Raw genomic sequence first — 20,357 nt, 5'->3', positions numbered from 1 at the left:
TTGGCTAGCCCAGTCTCGGCACTCCCAGTTCGAGCCAAACGGCGCCAAAGACATTTTACGTACATGTACATGGGACTAGGACTTCACTCGAGAAATGTTTGTTTAACGTTGCGTTTCACAAAACATAAACAATGTGTACGTGATATAGAATTCAGTCAATCGCAACACCTCTCAAAGATTAACGTATTCAGTAAAATCGGATGCAATATGTTGGACAGAGATTTGGAAAAAGAAATTTCCAGTAAGTATATATATATAAAGATATATATTGTGTAAATAAAGTACATACAAGTTTTGCTACATTTTCCCATAAATTGAAATTGTAGTACAAATCGACCAGATTTACGCACGATCACTGCACTTCCAAGAAATACTGAAAATAAACTGTAAAAATTAGAGTACGTGTTACAGGTGATGTACGTATGATTTATATAAAGTGATATGAGCAAATCTTTGGAAAGGTGCTATATCAATCTTCTTTGTTGTTATTATTATTTTTTATGATCTCCAGAAAGACATTGACATCACAGGCCATGAAACACCCCTGTTAGGCACCCATTGTCGAGTGAAAGAAATCTTCTACTCATTTACCCATCAGTCCTGTTTTCTTTGAGATCTTATACAACACTTTGGACGAGACCGTCTTTAATGTTGAATATTTTCATCACATTGCTTAAACCCTTGTGCCAGACTCTGTCAGAAGTTTTTTTAAAAGTGATGGGAGTTGTGATAGAGGTCCTGCTCATACTGAAGATACTTTTTTTATCAGGATGTGACAGTTAAAGATCGGTTCAACTGCAGTTCAGCAGTTGTGTTGATGCATTTTTTTAATCACTTTCAGCATGACTTTGGTTGGATGGCTGATTAGGCTTATTTTTCTTTAGTTCTGGCACCATTTGCTTTCTTTTCTTTTTTTTTTTTTTTTTGGAAGGGATATGACTAATGACTGTAAAGGCTTACATTCTCAGCCTCTTAGGCATAGAGCAATGAGTGCCTTTGTTGTTTCACCCTGTACTGCTGGAGCAGCTCAGGTGGGATGTATTGCCAGTGACAGATGACTTTCCTCTCTTCAGACTGTAAATCCACTCTTTTGACTTCTTATTGTAGGGCTGGTGGGTTGGCAGGTTTTCTGGTTATAGGCTGGTTGTTTTGAAGGATGTTACCATATCTCCAGCTGTAGGTCTTTGCAATATTTAGTCTATCAGATGAGTGTACCAGTGTTTCCTGTAAGAAGGTGTCCATTGCTGTCTTCCATCTGCCATTGATGCCCTAGCACTTCCTGGGCTAGTAGCATCTCTTTGATTTTCCCAGCGGGGTGTCTACACCACAGTCCACTTCATCAGAATTTTTAATATCTTGGAGAGTGAATGGCTAGATGAAAGAGGTGAATTTGTCCCTCACCTGTTCTACTACTCTTTTACAGATATGTATAATTCTGTAGAATTATTCTAATAAAAGATAAAGCCTACTAGCCATAAGAGCATTGAATGTGACTCATCCTGTGGGTCACCATCCCTCTCTTACTACCTTTAAATCAGTTTCCCAGAAAGCTGCTGGGGAAGGGGAAGATTATCAGCCACAGGCCAAAGCAGGACTTCAAGCAGCAACCCTCTGCTTCATATTTAAGTGCACTAACCACTGTGCTTTGAAGCCTCCCCAGTGATTCTAATACCTTATTATAATTAAAATGATCTTTATTCTAAGTATGTTAAGACTAAAAAGAATGTTGCCTGCATTAATCTAGTTTTGAATGCTCATACCAGTGTTACAGTATTCCTGTTGAAAAACTAGTATTTCCTTTGTTGCTTTTTGTCTTTAAGGACTACAGCGATATAAAAAGAAAGCAGAGCAGAAAAATGATTTGAAAGAAGTTGCACACATCCTCAATCAGCTGGGAGAATTGCTTTCGCAAAATGGTATGCATGTACTAAAACAACTTGATCAAAACCACTCATGAAGGATTAGTTGGTGTGTCATATACAGTAAGCTAAGGTAGTAGCAAAAGTGCTGCAATAGTTATTTGCCGTTAGTCTAAAGCTTACATGCCTACATGTATCTCACCGTCCATTGTCTGTCTAATTTTCATTTATCATTTCTGGTCAGTGCAGAAAGTGATGCTGTGCAATACAAGTACACATAAATTATTATTATCATTAAATCACATAGTGGGACTAAAATTCACATATAGAAAATCTACCATAGAAACATAATAGATTTTAGGTTGGAGATATTGCTGAAGACATTTAGTAATAAACAAAATATTTTTTGGAGAACTCAGAAATTGCAAAAGAGATCTAAAAACTCAAATGATGTGCACTGATGGTTTGAAAACATAAAAGTGTGTGGTGTGTTCTACCCATTTCCTTTGTTTTGGACACATTCAGTTCTAGATCATTACTAGCACATCAGTCAACGACTCTTCCAGTAAGTTTAATTTTTACTGCCTCCAAGAATTTTAACTGAGGGTGTGAAAACCCCTTGCATTTTTAGAGTATTTGGTGTCTTGCAATAATTTTCTCTTGTCACAAGTAAATGAACTAGTCCTTTAGATAATGAAGATTTTTGCACTTTGTTCAGTCAATATTTCTCTGCTTAGTATTTTAAAGCAGTGTTTTATCCAGATATTATACATATTCAAATCCTTCACCATACAGGAAACTATACAGAAGCAATAGAAGAACATGAACGAGAGAGAATCATATCAGAGGGTCTTGGTGACAAGATTGGAGAAGCTGTAGCATGTCGCAAGATTGGAGAATGTCATTGTGCACTAGCACAGTATGACAAGGCTTTGGAATTTCAGCACCAACATTTGGTACTTGCACAAGAATGCAGAGACCAGGTTTACATTTTTTTATGACTCTGTCATGCCCAGTAAAAAAAGTTCTTACACTGACTGAAAAAGCAAAAGATTTATTTGTTTATTGGGTGATTCATCTTGACTCACAAGACTGCAAAAGTTTTGTATGTTTCTGAAAATGGGAGTCTAGAGTAGGCTGTTGAAATGTGTTTGATGGAGAGAACAGCTAATGATTTGTTTAGTAGAAATGCAGATAATTTGTTTAGCATAAATAAGAATATAATAAATTTGTGTGTTACTTTCACTCCAGGATTTGATGATGTATATTTCCAATATAAAAAAAATGTTTGTGGTTATTATGGGGATCATTAAAATTTGTGTACTTGTTTATGAAAGGTTGAGGTGCAACGAGCTCTGGCTACAATAGGACGAACCCATTTATGCCAAGCTGAAACTCAAACTCTGAAGTTGGCAAAGTTGTCACTGGACAAGGCAGAACATTCATTTATTAAAGCACTGGAGACCTGTGAAATGCTGAAAAGCAGCTCAAAATTAACACAATCTGAGTACATGTCTATGAAGGGACGTCTTTTTCTCAATCTAGGTAAAAAGGATCTGTGAGTTCATGTTGCTTTTGACACATATTCTTCGCTTATCTTTCTTGTTTTTTATATATGTGTGTGTGTGTGTAAATATTTCAAACTATTCTCTCTGTCTGTGACAGTCATGTTTATAATGGCAAAATTTTCTCTCCTGTTTCTTGTTGAGTTTCTTTGCTACTAATCATTGAAGTTCATTCATTTTTTCAGGTCTTGTGCATGATGCAAGAGGAGCTGAGAAAGAAGCTGCAGAGTATCTAAAACGAGCACTTGCAATTGCTGAGTAAGCTGGGAATCGATCATTCTTGGTTAATTTTTCATTATCAACAGTATTTTGCTGACGATAGGAGTGTTCTGTGAATGTCTAAACATTTTTGATTGTAATTCATTCTGTTTCTGTTTTACTGCACCTCTAGAAAATTCTAGATTTGCTGTAAAATATTCTTTAACACACTGGGTCCTGTGTACAACTGTCATCTATTTTCAACATGGTGCCTTTAGTTACTCCACATTAATGCAGTATTGGTGAGAAATATTTAGTAAATTACTAGTGTTCAGTGAGTGAAAGTTGTCAGAAAAGTAGTTTCATGTTTCTTGATAATTTATTATTTGTAAACAAAAATTAGAGAAAATCAAAAGAATTTATTATTTGTATTATGACTGTTATAGGGACATCATTCTATAAAACATACTACAACAGAACATATATGCTGTAGTGACAATATCTAAAGTTCTGTTTTTAGGAAATATTGCCTTGAAGAGGAGCAGTATCTGTGTCATATCAACATGGCAGTCATGTACCAACGCAGTAACAACCCCAGCATGGCTTTACGCTCTCTTACAGTAGCACTAGCTACAGCCACCAAACTGAACTTGAAGCACAATCAAGGAGAGGTCTACCTTCAGATGGCAGTGGTATGAGAGAGGCTTTACACAGTTTTGACAGCAGACAAATAGAGTAAACAGACTGTTGCAACCTGTTTCTGAGTGCATTGTAATGTAAGATGTAATGATAGATCAAAGATTTGTAAAAACATTTGAGGAATCTAAGTTATTAATATGTTTCTCTTGTTGAGAGTAATATGTTCGCTGCATTTGCAAGTAATTGTTAATCATTTCTTGTTATATTCAGAGTGCATGCTTGATTCTTAGTGAATGCAATGATATGCAATTTGGCTTATTGATTGGGAAATGGTTACATTACCAAAAACAAAATGTACTTGGAGAGGAGATGGGTGCCACCAAGCATATAAGCCCAAAGTGTGGAATATAGATAGACAATGCAAAAGAAACTGGATCAGTCAAGGCCTGGATCAACAATGATCACATGTGAGTGCCAACATCAAGTCTAGTTACATGTATATGAGAATATCAGGGATCTTGCAGATGAAATAGTTGCTGAAGACCTGTGGGTACTCTCAGGTGGGGTAGAATGCAGGCAACAGTGTCGCCATGCTACCTCCAGGCTGATGACTATTTATGTCAAACAATTTTCTAGAAGCGAGTCTGGTAGAGAGGGCTCTAGAAGAGAGCTCAGCACGTTGACAAGCTCACTTACATGAATCTCTTTCGTGGAATGCAGAACCAATGACTTGAAGCCAATGAATTACTGAAATTGTACAAAGGAGTCACCATCCTAGTGGGCCACTGGGAACCCCATCTTGCAGCAACCGGCAGTGCAAGCTGGTCTGCTTACGCCACATTTTGCATCTTCTTCTATTTTTTTAGTCCTATTTGCCCCCAGTGGAGTGTAGGGTCAAAACCACACCATGCCAGTGGATCCAGTGGTCCTTTTTCAGTTGGGTCTGTATCATCCTGTCTCAATGCCCAACCTTTCTCCTTTCTTGGGATCAGTAGGCTTTCTTGGGGGCTTCCAGGTGGAATTTAAGCCTCTAAGACCTTTCTTCATGGTATTTTAGAATGAGGAAATGGACACCAAGGGGAAGAGAGGAAGAACTGACCTGCAAACATCAAGTATGTAAGACCTGCTTACCATCATATTGGCCTAAGTCACGAGCATTGTCAGTTGCTTCGCCTGTCCAGTTGTTTTCCCCCAGTGACCAGTTTAACCATTTGTCCGCTGGTACTAGATGAATGAATGAATAAATAATTGTTACGAAATAAAAAAAGTCCTAGATGACTTCTTGATGATTTCTTCTCTTTTTCTGAATGATGCAGATGTTTTCACTTTCAGGTCAATGTCACAGTAGGCAACTATGGCTTTGCTAAACACTGCTTGAAGAAAGCACACAAGATTTTATCCACTTCAGAAGACACAGCAAGAATTACCAAGTTATTTAAAGCAGGTAAATATATAGTAATTCAAGCTCATGACAAGCTGCATAATGCATAAATAAACAACTAACATCTCATTCTGTTTATCTGCTCAGAAAAATGCTACAGCTTAAAAGTAGCATATAAAATAGTGATCTATGTTGTTAAGTGTGTGGCACAATGTATGCTTTATACAAGCAAAAAAAAAAACTACAATCTTGGTAGAGTACATTGAGCTTCACTCTGTTGAGGAAATGTCTTTTACAAGTGATCTATCATTAATATTATTTTACACTAATCATTAATACTTTATACAGTGTTCAGTGGTTTGTTGTAGTGACATTAATGGAAAGTGCCATGCAAGGAGCAAAATCTGGTTGTGGCACCTTAAACATGTTTCATGCCTTTGAGCAACTTGGTGATGCTTTGTCTGCTATGGACAACTTTACAGAGGCAATAAGATACTATCAGAAAATGGTATGTGATGTTTCACTGTGTATATCTTTGTATGACATTTAGGACCAAAATTTGTTCTTATTTGCTTCTTTTTTAAATCTAATTTCATCTACCTTTTATATTTAGTCATCATTGGTGTCAGCAAAAATGGTTTGTTCTTCGTACTGTTCCAGATGATGATATGTAGCTATCCTGACTAGCTACCTCAATTTCAGATATCCATTCCCGATTGGTCAGACCTGACCAATAAACAGGAAAACAAATTAGACCAACTTACTCCCATCCCACCCCACCCTTGTCAGTCAGTGAGCCCTCACACCAGTGGTTTTGCCCAATTTCATGCAGTAAAGATGTGTTTCAGCTACCTTGTTTCTGATGTCTCATGGATAAGCTGTGTGCAGCCTGTGAAGTGTGGTGAAGTCTTCTACTGTCTTATGTGTTCGCTCTGCTGACTTCCTGTCCTGCTCTGCAATTTACTTTGTGAAGTATGCTGCTCCTAAGAACAGATGGGTGCAGGTGATCAGAGATGAACCATGGTGGAAAAATAAATCTTTAGAGCAGAACAAGGAAAGGCTAGACAACCATTGTCCCTCTACACTGAATAGCAGCTTTTTCACCACACCGCTACATTCCTCATAAAGAGAGAAAATTAGAGGGACTGGGCCACACGACCAATAGCTTAACGCCTCCACCCACCCTCAAGTCACTATGTGACGTGGGGCCTTCGTGGCCATGCAGACAGCATTGGGGAGGGAGGTGTTGACGTGCTTGTGCCACCTTCACTTACAGGTTTCCTTAATAGTCTGGGTGTGTATGCATGTTCATGTAGATGCATTTGTTGCATAACCTAAGGATGAATGTGTCCATAGGTCTATCTTGCCTGTGTTCCTCAGTAGCTTGGTTGTGGGGTCTCATGCTATGCCGCCTGGCTGGAATTGTTGTTTTTCTTGTTTTCCACATCTCCCACCTTTTTGTTATTCTCCATATAGTCATGTCATCTGGGACAGTATGAAGAAGAAATTCCATTTTTGATGGTAAAATTCCTTTCTTCCAGTAGGGCAATTTGTGATGCAATGGTTAGCGCTTGTCACAAATACAGTGTGGGTTGGCTGTCATTGGGTTCAGCTTTTGTCTTGGGCATGCTATTCTTTCTCTGCATGTGGCATCTATTTACAGGTCTGGCTTCCTTGCCGTGATATAGTCTTAGCTCCAGGTTCGGCATAAAACAACAATCTCCCCAGCTCCTCGCTCCTGTCTTCCAGTTTCTACTAGATGACATGACTCGTTAGCTCCCTCTTGCCTCCTTGATGTTGGTTTCTCCTCAGCCAGGCCAAAAACTGTTGTGAGAGCTCACTGACTGGCAAAGTTTGGTCGAATTTGTGTTCTCCCTGTTTATTGGTCAGGTTCACCAATCGGGAGTGGATAGCTTGAATTGAGGTAGCTAGTCAGGATAACTCCATATAGTCGTGTCATCTGGTAAGTACTTGAAGAAAGGAATTTTACCGTCTAAAACAGGGGTCTCAAACACGCGGCCCGCGGGCCGAATACGGCCCGCGAAACATTTTTGTGCGGCCCTCGGCCATGTCCGCGGTGTATATGTATGTTGTGCTTGGTGATTAACTCCCGCAGTGAAAATTACCCCCGTTATTAGTGACAGAGACAACGTCAACTTATTTTAATAAACTAAACTGCCTGTGCATGTAATAAACTACACTAAATGTAATTAATAATTATAAAAACTTTATTTTAGCATTTAACTGCAGTGACAGTAGTGTTCGTAAAATTTAATGAAAAAACATTTTCTTTTCGTGGTGCGGCCCGCTGACTGGCTGTTACTTTCCACTGCGGCCCACATGCTAATATGAGTTTGAGACCCCTGGTCTAAAATGTTTTTTTAAGCTGAGGTTGAAAGTATAACTTGTCAAGCTCTCGATGTTGCATTTTATAAAAACCATGATTTCATCATTCATTATTGTTGTTGCAGCTTTCATGTGGAGAACATTTAAAACTACCTGCACACCAGCTTGTCCCAGCATATGTCTCACTGGCTCAGACCTTTGCAGACAATAAACAGCCAGATTTTGCTATTGCTTGCTATCAGAAAGAATTACAGCTTCGAGAAAAAGATAATGAACAGGTCTGACTAGTGCCACAATGTTTGCTTGTTGTAAGAAGCAGTATAAGTACTTCAAGCATGGTGAAGATAAATAAAATAACTGATGAATGAAGAGATTTTCATCTCTAATGACTGGAATCAAAGGCAAGAATGTGCACAGATCTTGCGTGTATCTTGTTCGAGCAAATGCTTATTTTGCTGAAATTTTCAGGGATGTATCTGTGTAACTATTTCTTTTTAAACCCAGTGTTTATTTCTGCCCTATTTTTTTCATCAGTATTTCGTGTTTTTTACTCAAGATTTTAGAATAGAACATCTTGTTCTGTATACCATAGTGGTTCTACTTTTTACCTTTAAACAGAAGTGGGTTTTTTTTTAATTTTTTGTTGTTTTTTTGTCCAGCATATCATTACATAATATAACTACTACCTCCATCTTAGTATTTGACTCTAATGTTAGTTTGACTTCATATTTCTGTGATTTTGCCTTTGTGTGTAATCATCAGTTTCATTACTTTATTACTAATTTTTCTACTTTATCACTAGGCTTGTCTTACATGGCTCAATATAGCTGATCAAGAAGAAATAAGAGGTGATGGCTATCCTGAACTCCACAAATCCTATAACTCTGCTTTCTCTTGTGCTTTAAAAGCAAGAAAGCCCCATCTTCAGGTTTGTAGCTGGCATTCTTATTTCAACAGTAAATGAACAATCTTTTTATCAATAAATAATTGCTTCATATAGAGTTTAGTGGTGAAGGGTTTCACCTGGAATTTGGTTATGTGCGTTCAGTGTCAGGGTCATCACATTTTTCATTTCCACAAGCATAAGAAAGTGGGTGGCCCGTTCTCCACTCCCTCCAAAAAAAAAAAGTAAAAAAACCTGAAGAAAATATGATTTTAGAGTCAGTTGCACCACAGTTGTCAGTGCATTGAGCTATGTGTTGATCCGAAACAAAGCTCTTGCTGCCAAAAGCTTTTAATTTATGTTTAATTTTCCTTGACCTTTTAACTTCTGGTTTCTTGACATCAGATGTGTTTTGTGCCCATTTAATTTCAGTGCTACTGTGACTGTAATTGTTCATATCATCATCATCATGAGTTATTGGTGTTCCATTTTGCAAAGCTTATCCAGTTCATTTCAGGAGCAATATGAATGTCAGTTTAAAAAAAACACCATACTTTTTCTGCAGATTGAAAATAATAAATTGTAACAGAAAACATTTCATGAAAATGTTTGTGCTGCAGGCAAAAGTTCTTCGCATGCTAGCAGCTGTACAGAAGTCCTTTGGTCAGGACAGTGATCTGCAGGAAACCACTTTGAAACTACAGCAGCTGCAGGCAGACTACAGACTAAAACTGGAGGATGAGCTAACAGATGAAGAAACAGATAAAGAAAGTATAGATGAGACTGATGGGGATGGACATAACAGCCTTTCTGATTTAACAAGTTCAGGTTATTTTCCTTTTTTCTTTTTTCTTTTTCTCTTCTTATTTCACTACAAGAACATCATGTATTTCAGTTATTGATTTGATAAGCCAATGTTGACAATAAAATCTAAGAACAGTTGAAAATTTAAGGGCCAAGGAAACACAAGAAATTATTGCTGGAATTCTGTTTTAGTCAAATTATAATGATGGGTAGAGCATAAATATAACTTAAAAAGTTTGTATCAGTTTGCATTTTCTGCTCATTGAGATGCTTCGGCTTCTCAAAGTACATCTCAGAAATTTATTATATGCATTTAGTTTGATGGTGTCAAGGCTTTAAAAAATGTTCTTTTGTCACTGCAGCTATTACTTTATTCTGGAGGACAAAATGTGAAGATTGTCTTCTGAAATCTTTTTTGAAATGTATAAAAAGAAAAAGAGAATTATTTGGTATTGTCTTTAATGTTCTTCTTTCAGAATCATCTGAAGAAGAAGAAGACATTCTCTCACCCGTTGCTTCAGGAACAGCTAGTGCAAGAAGAACAAGTAGAATAGACAAGGCAACTTTCTTAATTCTGTTAACTTCATCCCATTTCTTGTTGACCTTACACATGGCTTCTGTTTATTGTAGATGCATATATGTATGTGTGCACAAGTGCAAGTTTCTGTGTTCTTGCATGCTAATTATTCTGGCATTTTTACCAATATATATATGGTGCTGTGAATGGTATTTCACCCAAGAATGAAAGTGTGAGGTGGGAGTGGGTGGGTATCAAATGATTCAGGCAAGTCAATGCCTAAATGTAGATGTATTTACATGATTATTACTTCAATTAAAAATAAATTAAATTTTTTAATAAATCAGGTCAATGACAAAGGTGAGACACCACTTCATATTGCATGTATCAAGGGTAACCTGAAGAGAGTTCGCACACTATTGAGTGAGGTAAGTGGGCTCTCATTTTGTTTTTTGTTTTTTTTTTGTTTTGTTTTGTTTTTGTTTGTTTTTTTGTTTGTTTTTTTTTTTTGTTTGATTGTTTTGTTTCTTTTTTTTGGGGGGGTGGGTGGGTGGGGGGGAAGGGGTTAATGCTGCGAAGGCAGGCAGGACCTTTGATGGCGAAAAATAAAATGGTCTTGAAACCATGTTTCAATCCTTTAAACATTGTGTTACAACTGTGATATGATTCATCTGAATTGTAAATAATTTTATGCACAAAGGACAGCAAAAGGAAAACCAGGAGACAGGTTTAAAATCTCATGATAACAAAGCATTAGCCTGAAAATATGCTTCTACAGATGGAATGTTAATGATTACAAAATAATGGAGAAGTGTATGTTCATATAATGGAGTATGTTCATATAAGTGCATTTACTTGCATACTGTGTTTTGTGTGTACACATGTTCATGCTGAATTACAGAGACACCCAGTAAATGTGCGAGATAACTGTGGGTGGACACCCCTTCATGAGGCAGCCAACAACAACCACTATGCAATTGTTGAAGCTCTTCTGGAAGCAGGTGCTGACATCAATGACCGTGGAGGTATCCACTGCAATGGCATCACTCCCCTTATTGATGCTGCTTCATGTGGCAACTTGGAGATCATCCAGCTTTTAGTAGACATGGGCGCCAATGTCCTAGCAGAAGACTCAAATGTTAGTCAAGTTTCTTCCTAATATTGACTTACTGACTTCAATAGTCAGATACTTTTTAATTGGAAGTGACCACCAGAAATACATATAAAAGATTAAAAAGTTTATTTGTAAAATCTACTGCAGACTCAGATCGAGTTGTTCCATGTTCAGGGCTCTTTGTCTGTCTTTCACATCAGTCTGGTGTTTTAAGATTTGCTCTTAAATGTTAATCCAAGCAAAACAAAGCGCAAAGTTGCTGACAGGTTATCAGAATCATTGCTGTCATTAACGTCACAAAAGTAATTTCATTTTTCTGAAAGTTTTGCATATAGTCTTGTGTTATAACAAACTTTCAGGGTGCTGTTGCTAGTCAGGCCTTGCAAGATTGGCATGAACGTGTTGCGGAGACCTTGGACAAGGATACCATAACACAGTATCATGCCACACTTAGACTTCTCCAGGATCGTGAAAAAAGTAAGTGGAGAGAGATGCCTCCAGCTGTTAACGATACCACTTTGGTAACAAGTGTGCTAATATTTATTTGAAGAAGTGGGTGTTGGAGGATTAGAAGCCAGTCTTCATCACATTATGCATAGTATGCAGATCTGTATCCATGGTTACAATGACAATGACCAACTTTATTTGTCCCAGTGGGCATTTTGAACATGGGAATGTGCTCTAGTCACAAAAGTAAAAGTTGGAAATAAAAATAAGAATTAAAGTTCGTTGCAAGATGCAGCGTTGAAAGATGTCAACAGTGAAAAATATTAGCAAATGAAGGGGTGAAAAATGAGCAAGTGACATATATATATAACAAACAAATAAACTTACATCAAGGATATTCATGTGCTCACCTACAGCATCACTCACACATACACACCACCGACACTTCATCTGAAGTTCAGCAGCTGGACTGCAATGGCACAAATGATTTCAGGTGTCAGTTACTTTTACATACTGGCATGGATTAATGTTTACCTGAGCTTAATAATACAAATTCTCTTGTTAGTACATGTTCAGGTATTAACAAAATGTGTGAAGCTTTCATTACTATTTTTGGTCACAGAAAGAGGCTAAATCCCTCTGTTCAATACCAATTATCTTAGAACAGATGTTGACAATACTGTTCAGACTATTCCTATCATAAACAGAGAAATTGCGAAACCAGTACACAAGAAGTGAGAAAGATAAAAGACTCAATAAACGACTGGTAGAAAGCCAAAGATTGCTTAACTAATTGAAAAACTATTTAGCTTATGCAGAAGGTATATTCTTTGTTGGCCAAGTTTAACAATGTGTTCAGTGTTTAAATTCCATTTGAGCTGGCAATCAAAAATAGTTCTCAGGTATGTGAAAGAGTTAGCAGTTTAAACAGGTTTACTGTGTATCACACTGGTAGCAATCCTCTTTGATTCTCCTAAAGTCTATATTTACTTCTTTTGTTTTGTCTAATTTTAAATCCAGAAAGTTCTCATCACACCACTGTACAAAATTTGTTAAGGCATTACTTTGATCTTTCTTATGTTCCTGCAAAAGACTCAACAATACAAGGTGTTTATATTATGTGTATGCCATGTACATAGGAAGTGATTTTAGAAGAGGCTACTGTTAGATTTTGCTACATAGAATTCTACCATTATTATCCTTTTTCTGGTAAAGGTATACACACAGTGATGAAAAGTAAAGCTACGACATCCAGCCAGAGAAACAAACCATCTGATGCTCAATCATCTACTTCTCACAATGAAAACAGGACTAGTCTCAGGCAGCATCGCCAGACCAGCATTAGCAAGAAGGCTTCAGAAATAAAGTAATTCTTTTAAATTATATAGATATAGATTTGTCAGATCATTTTAGACCTAAAATGTTTCTAATCATGATTTAAAGTTGTGTTAAACACAGTCTAAAATTTCTACTGTTGCAGTGCTGTCTTGACTGAAAGAAGTTTGAGGAAAGAGAGATGGTCTGATGTCCACAAAAACCTTTTTCAGACAGAAGCTGTCTCTAACGAAGAAGATGCCATTCATTTGTATCGCAGTGCAATTTCCAGTGTTGGTAACTCCACACAAGCACTTGTTCTTGCTACCGCCAGATGCCACAAAGCACAGATGTCACCCCAGAGTACGCAGGCTCTGATCAGGGAAGATGAACTAGTGGGTGATGATTGGCTTATTGATGATCTGCAGACTGCAAGACACAAGCGAGGCAGAATGAGAGATAAACTGTCTGCTAGCTGTTCCTACTTTCATAAGGGCAAGCGAGCTCGACTGAGTCTTACAGGAAGATCTAGTAGAACAAACAAAAGAAACATTTTAAGTGTAGAAAACAGTATAACGAATGATTATAAGGATGATGATCGGACAATCAGCAGCCCCTTGGGTACAGCTAATGAATCTGAGGAAGAGAGCATAGAGCAGGTGCCTTCATTATTACCTTTATCCTCATCTGGAGAGCAGAGCACTGAAGCAAGCAGTTTCAAGTCATTTTCCTGTTTAGCTCCTTTAGAAGTTCAGGAGGATGCTTTTGAAAATGTTCTTGAAAATAATTATTTAAACACCAGTCATTCAGGACAGTCACAGTCTACCCATGCCCAAGACAGCATCTTACGCATCAAGGTCAAGATAGAAGGCTCTATCTTTCTCATTCCTACAGCAGTGGCGTAAGTTAACTCTTTGCTGACTTGTTTATATCACCTCACAGCCAAAAGTTAAGATCAAAGTGTAGTTTCAAGGGAATTTTTATGTATCAGATTTTATGAGGTCTCCTCACTTAAAAGCAAGTAATAAACCAGACATTTTAAAACTAGTATTTTGTCATTTGTTATCAAATGTCATTTGCATAAAAAATTGTGATAATTACAGTTTCTTGATATCAGGAATCAAAGAAATTATAATATTAACACATACATTAATGTGTACTTTTTCCTCTATATGGTCAGTTTTAACTGAAACTCTTAAAATTACAACTATTTTAAATAAAAATCTGAAAACCACCCATTGGTTTTTATTGGTAGTCTGAAAACCCCCCATTAATTTTAACTGGGGCCTGATAACCATTAACATCTTATAAATGAGGAAACTGTGATGGCCCTACCCAGGTCTCTAACCACTCTGGTCCTTACAGTACATGATAAATGTCTTCTGACTTTGCTGCCTGTCACCAATACAGTGAAAGTTGCCTGTTATGGGCACTCTATTCTTTCTAACCTTAGTTGCTGGCTCAGTGTAAAACACTAATCTCCCCACTCCTGACTGCTGTTTTATTATTTGCAGTGACCAAAGGACATTTGGATGGCTCAGTGAAGAGGCTAGCCAGCGATATAGCAGTTACTGTGGTCGGTGCCCACGTCTGACTTTTTCTAGCTCAGATGGTGCTCTCTTGTCACCCAATGACATCATTGCTATGGTGCTATCTGACAATGATCTCGTGAGTTTCTACTGGGTTGTCTTACATCACTAAAAGTTCTCACATATAGTTAACTGTTTTCAGTTTTACAGATATTGATACAGGGCTTCTGCTAAGGCTAAATTCTTTGGGGTCCCAGGGACCCCTTCAGATTTTTAAGGGGTCCCTGTTCTTCGCCCAAATTTGAATGGGACCCCATTGACGAAAATTGAAGGGGTCCTCTGAACTTTTAATGCGTACTGTACGCATTTTTTTGCGTAAGCAGAAGCCCTGTTGATAACATAAAAATCCATTATATTATCAATTCCAGGGAGTTGCTTGAATTGGAATACCTTAAAAAAGTGGTGGTTAGGCAACAAGTCCAGTCTGGCATGGCACCGAGTTAATGAATTCACCTTGGCTTACTTCCATATACAAAGAATAACATTCTGGATGCTGCAGCAAAACTTAAAAGACTGATCTAGTTTCTAGTTAATTATTCTCATTGACTTTCTATTACGTATGATTTAAAACTCCTGTTCATCACTGCAAATAACAGATTTAAGCATCGAAAAACATTGTTTGGACTTGTGTGAACAAAAAGGGTTTCTTGTCCTAGAGCTGCATGTCAACTGCTTTCGTCCAAATTGAAGACCATTCTATAATAGTCAGGCTAGATGTCTAGAGACTTGCGTCATAGTGAGGCTAGATGTCTGGAGAACCTTTTACAATAATCAGGCTAGATGTCTGGAGAACATTTTTTACATTGTTGCATTAAAATAATAATTCTTTTATAAATTATTTAAACACAAGGTACATAGACCTTTCCATAGCAGAATGCTAAATAAACATTGAAAGCTTTTTGTAAAATGGCACACCATTTGGTGGCACTTTGCTTTTGATTTATCAAAGCCATATATTGTCTAACATTCAGCTGTAGTCTTTGCAAAACAGCTTAAAGCTCAGGTTCCATGTTTTTGATTAATATGAGCATAATTGAACCAGCAAAAATTGGTGAGTTGTCAGGTATGTCATTAGCTAAAGAAATTGCTGACACATGATCCCAGTCATTTTGTCTGTGCAGATAGAAGGTGTGGTAAACAGCTGGGATCAGTCCAGTCTCAGTGAACGATACTTGCAAGCATGCAGGTCTTGTCATACAGGTAATAATACACTCACCATATTCCAAGCAGAAAATCAGCTGTTGAGTCTGGCATGTACAGATTTCTCTGTAGGTATAATATGTGATGAATAGTAGTACATGTAACATGAAATTAGGTAATATTTTTAATATTTGTACAAAACCCTATTTCAAGTTATTGGTTGTGATTGAAAAATTTGATGTGTATACCCTTTGGTGCTGTCTGTATGTGACAGTAGTCTACAGAAACATCTTGGCAGAGCTGAAGCAAGCTGAATCATGCAACATTTTGAGACTGGCAGACCTAGCACTTAGTCCACTTGTATTACAGCCTGCAATAATGGCTCTTCAGGCACAAACAAGTCTCAAGGAGTTGCATCTACCAGGTGAAAAACAAGTCTACAATGAAAAACATTTTTTTTCATACCTAGTACATTTATGTGCATGTGCTTTTGTCTTTGTTTACTGGCATTGCTTTAAACCCATATTTAAAACAGTAGTTTTGTTATTGCAATGATAAAAAGGGGCTTTGAAGTTGAAGGATGAACAAAGGTTCGTAATATTTTTGCACATATAAGCCTATGAAATTTTTTGCTAAGAAAAAATTTTGATTATCAGAACAGCCAAAAAATCCCAGATCATTGTTATTTGTGATTTCAGGCAATGATATAGGTGACACTGGTCTGGAATGGCTCGTCCAAGTCTTGCCAGACTTACCAAACCTTCATACTTTAAATCTGGAAGATAATGGCATTACTGCCCAAGGTTTTGCTTACTTGGTCAACTTGACAGTTGTTTGCACTTCAAAATCATCTCTTATTTCTCTGCATTCAAGGCCGTTGCTACCAGGCAGCTCTAATGTTAGATCACCCCATGACATAAAAAGACCTCTGCAGGTACATCTAAATCAATTTGAAAAGTTTCACATCGGAGATTATGCTTGATTTTGTCAATTACTTCTGACAAAATCCCAATATAGATGTATATTAGCTATGCTATACATCACCTTAGGTAACATCTGGTTTTAGGGATTTGGCTGTGACAGCAGAGAAATACTTGAATAGTTGTACCATCAGTCATGGGTAAATATAAGCATGTGTGTTTGACCAGACAGAAATTGAGCTGGTTGTCCTTAAGGATCTTGAGAACATGTTAAAAGAGTAAAAATATTTTCATGAATGGATAAAGCCTTCAGGCCTATACAACCTTTGTGAGTTTTGTTATTAAGATCAATATCTAAACTGATGGCAAATATATGACCATCAGTTTTCATTCATGACTTTGGCATAAAGCTTGCACTTAAGTGTTCACTTTGTACAGGGACTGAGGACACTTAAGATGAGTCACAATAGCCTAGGAAATGAGATAGCTGACAGTCTGTGCACAATCTTGGACAAACTGGTCTCATTAGAACATTTATGCCTGAATAGCTGCAGGCTGACATCCAAACTTCTTTTTGCCTCCAACCAGAACTTGTGTGCTGTGCTGCAGCGTGAGTACACACTTTTACATTTTATTAACAAAGTAATATTACTTTATCAAAAGAACAGGGTGGCCTTAATCACATTTATCCAGGGTATTTTTTAAATACACCTAATCAAACTTCAGTGTGGTATAATATCCATGAAGCACTTGTTTTAACTATCAAATGCTTAATGAGTTCATTAATGTACTAACATTTGTACACATTACTTAAGAAAACATTTATTCCGATGCCACTTTCACCTTCCATCAATACTATGCAGCTAATTAAATGAATGAGCCAGTACTGAGGTTTTCTGCCAGCAACTACATTGTTTTTGTTTTGAGTTGTAGAACTTTTATTTTTTTCTTTAATGCACATTAGACCAATTTTCTTCAAATGCCATAATATGGACTTAAAAAGATTGGAGCCATTATAGCAACATTTAAATAATTGTCCTTTTTCTTTTTTGTATCAAAGAAATCCTGCTCTGCATCATGTGTCAGTTCATATTTAGTGATCATAGCAACAACTATAGCTGCAACTAGTATTGTGCAGCCTAGAACAGTTGAACTGATCACAATGCCTGTACCTATGATCACTTTTCTGGGTATTGATACCTGCTGTTTCTGTTTCAAAAGGGGAACAAAAAGTACACTACACATTAGAATAAGGTGTCGCAGGTATTTGTGAACTTGGAGCTAACAAGACAGCAATTATACTAGTAAAATTGAATATAAAAATGTTTGGTTGGGTCTGCAACAGGGTGCAGTCTTCGTCATCTGGAAATTTCTCATAACAGCCTTGATAAAGCAGGCATAGAGCTGCTTCTCTCTTGTCTGAAGCAATGTCCTCTGGTCAGTCTTGACATTGCCAACACTGTGTTAGACACTAACAGAGGGCAGTGTGCCTTCCATCTGCAGGACTTTCAGGCTGTAGTGAGTAATGTTACATATCTGAAATTTTTTGGAGCTACTTTGCTAAAATATTGGTAGTGCAGAAATTTAGTAAAAAGTATGCATCATCATCTTATTACCAAAAAGAATATTGTTGATAAATGATTGAAGTTACAAAGACATAAGGTAGGTGATCTCTAAAACTAGTAAAGTGTAGTCAGTATGTGGGTGCATTTTTGAGTGGGTTTTTGTTTCTGTTAACTATGTGCATATTTATTTCAGAGTCATACTCTGGAAAGGCTGTCCGTGGCAGGTTGTCAATTGGATACAGAAGAAGTTATCATCATCCGCAGGTAGGTTATTATGCTTCACTCTTTTTCATTCCCTTTTCTTCTGAGCAGTTGTTCAACATACATTTGAATACAGTGTGTGTAAGCATGTAACTTTTGTTTCATTTTGTTTTGTTCACCTTTATCCAAATATCCAGTTACTCATCATACTTCTTTTCTCAGTCTCCCACAGCATTGCCCTCATCTGCGGTACTTGAATGTGTCGTTCAATGCAGCAGTGACAACATCCTGCCTTCAAAATCTTCTGTGGTGTTCCACACAGAGCCCTAGCAGCCGCCTGCAGCACGTGGAGGCTATGTCATGTGCACTAACCTCACCACTGGGTACTATTTTCATGAGTGCAATTGCAGACAAACTTGCCAGTGACTGGCCTCTGCATACATTCAAATTCTCCTGTCAACATCTAGAGGAGAGAGAGCAGTCTGAAATAAGCCATCTATGGACACAGCGATGGTCTCATGCAGCCAAAGTCCTCATCAGACAAGGTTGTGTTCTTTTGACTGTTGATGGCATACTGCCATCGTCATTTCAAATTTAACTAGAAGACACTTTTGCTGCATTTGTATCACCAGTGATAGGACTGAATTCAAAGTGAGTGATTTACAGCCAAGAAAACATTCAAGTTATTTCTTAAATTCTCCTAATAAACTACTTTGAAGTTTGAACTTCATTATCAGTTTGAACATTCAAGTTATTTCTTAAATTCTCCTAATAAACTACTTTGAAGTTTGAACTTCATTATCAGTGAATTATATTACCATACCAGTCTTGTTTGATTTGAAAAGAAAATTTTTACATTAAAATTATTTCATCTGGTCCTGCCCATGTTTGACACCATTGGGTTTGTGTTTGGCCTTTTTTTCAACTGAAAATCAAAACATTTCTGACATTTTGGTGGGTGCTTGTTTTATTAACAAAGTCAAAATGCTCAGGGTTATTTCTATGTCCATTTGTATATATATTCAACATCTCAAGAAATTGAGACTATAAGATGTACAGTAGCTTACGCATGAATAACATTATTTATTAATCAGCACAACCATAATCCTAACTTAATAATTTTAAGAGCCTTTAATAAATAACTAGTTTAAAACAAACATAATTAGGTGACATGTCTTTTTGAACAGTATATTTTATGTACTGATATACAGACAGATCTTTTTAAGTTAGTTGGTTTATTCCTTGTTGCTCCTTTGAGAAACAACACCTCGTCAGCGGACCCGGTTTTTGGCAGTCCCCTTCAGTTGGGCCCATGTGGTTCCGATGTCCTTTGCCTCATTTTCTACTGTTTCCAAGTCTGCTTTCGTCTCCCATCTACTCTTTCCCCGAGGGTACCAGTCACGTTTTCTTGGCAATGGTATCAGCTGGTTTGCGCAGGGTGTGTCCTATGCAACCCTATTTGCGTTTTGTGATGTTTTGGCTAGTGGCATTCTGGCTGGTTCTTTTCCACAGGCTGCTGTTGGAGATTTTTCAGGCCATCTTATTCCCAGAATATGGCGTAGGCATCGGTTGGTAAAGGTCTGGAGCTTGTTGTTCATGGTATTTGTCACTCTTCAGGTTTCAGAACCATACATTGGTGTTGAAGATACGGGTCTTACTGCTGAAGGATAATGCTCGGGAGTTCCAGATGGGGCGTAGGCCGTTGAAAGCATGCCTGGCCTTGATGCGGCTTTTGATGTCATTATCCTTTCCACCATCCTTGTTGACATTGCTCCCCAGATACGTGAATCGGTCTGTGTTCAGGATGTTCTCTCCTTGAAGTTGGATTGGGAGTTCCTGCTTGTTGATTCTCATCACTTCGGTCTTCTTTCTGTT

At 37.5% G+C, this 20,357-nt stretch overlaps 1 protein-coding gene across 2 annotated transcripts; it reads left to right on the top strand.

Annotated features, from left to right (window-relative positions):
• Nucleotides 1-18: 18 nt before the first annotated feature.
• On the top strand, nucleotides 19-20,076 carry LOC112577419 (tonsoku-like protein). 2 transcript variants are annotated; one of them, XM_025260484.1, is made up of 25 exons: nucleotides 19-241; nucleotides 1,821-1,916; nucleotides 2,655-2,842; nucleotides 3,197-3,404; nucleotides 3,610-3,682; nucleotides 4,143-4,314; nucleotides 5,594-5,705; nucleotides 6,011-6,150; nucleotides 8,114-8,266; nucleotides 8,791-8,916; nucleotides 9,492-9,699; nucleotides 10,152-10,234; nucleotides 10,540-10,620; nucleotides 11,094-11,330; nucleotides 11,666-11,783; nucleotides 12,969-13,119; nucleotides 13,234-13,968; nucleotides 14,582-14,735; nucleotides 15,778-15,856; nucleotides 16,074-16,220; nucleotides 16,495-16,730; nucleotides 17,155-17,326; nucleotides 18,062-18,234; nucleotides 18,475-18,545; nucleotides 18,705-20,076. In XM_025260484.1, exons 1-25 carry the CDS (start codon nucleotides 64-66, stop codon nucleotides 19,078-19,080), a joined length of 4,467 nt encoding a protein of 1,488 aa, XP_025116269.1. In that variant the 5' UTR covers nucleotides 19-63; the 3' UTR covers nucleotides 19,081-20,076. The 2 variants fall into 2 exon arrangements, with proteins under 2 accessions (XP_025116269.1, XP_025116268.1); XM_025260483.1 differs by having other exon boundaries at nucleotides 16,071-16,220.
• Nucleotides 20,077-20,357: the final 281 nt, after the last annotated feature.

This window comes from Pomacea canaliculata, linkage group LG12, assembly GCF_003073045.1.
Source record: "Pomacea canaliculata isolate SZHN2017 linkage group LG12, ASM307304v1, whole genome shotgun sequence".
NCBI lineage: Eukaryota > Metazoa > Mollusca > Gastropoda > Architaenioglossa > Ampullariidae > Pomacea > Pomacea canaliculata.
This window is presented reverse-complemented; position numbering and strand designations above follow the sequence as displayed.

What these genes read in the sequence shown, in the direction of transcription:
- LOC112577419 (XM_025260483.1), top strand. Translation starts at nt 64, where the DNA reads ATGTACATGGGACTAGGACTTCACTCGAGAAATGTTTGTTTAACGTTG. An exon ending in TTCTGATTTAACAAGTTCAG is followed by an intron (nt 9,700 to 10,151) that starts GTTATTTTCCTT and finishes TTCTTCTTTCAG; the next exon opens with AATCATCTGAAGAAGAAGAA. An exon ending in GAAGTTATCATCATCCGCAG is followed by an intron (nt 18,546 to 18,704) that starts GTAGGTTATTAT and finishes TTCTTTTCTCAG; the next exon opens with TCTCCCACAGCATTGCCCTC.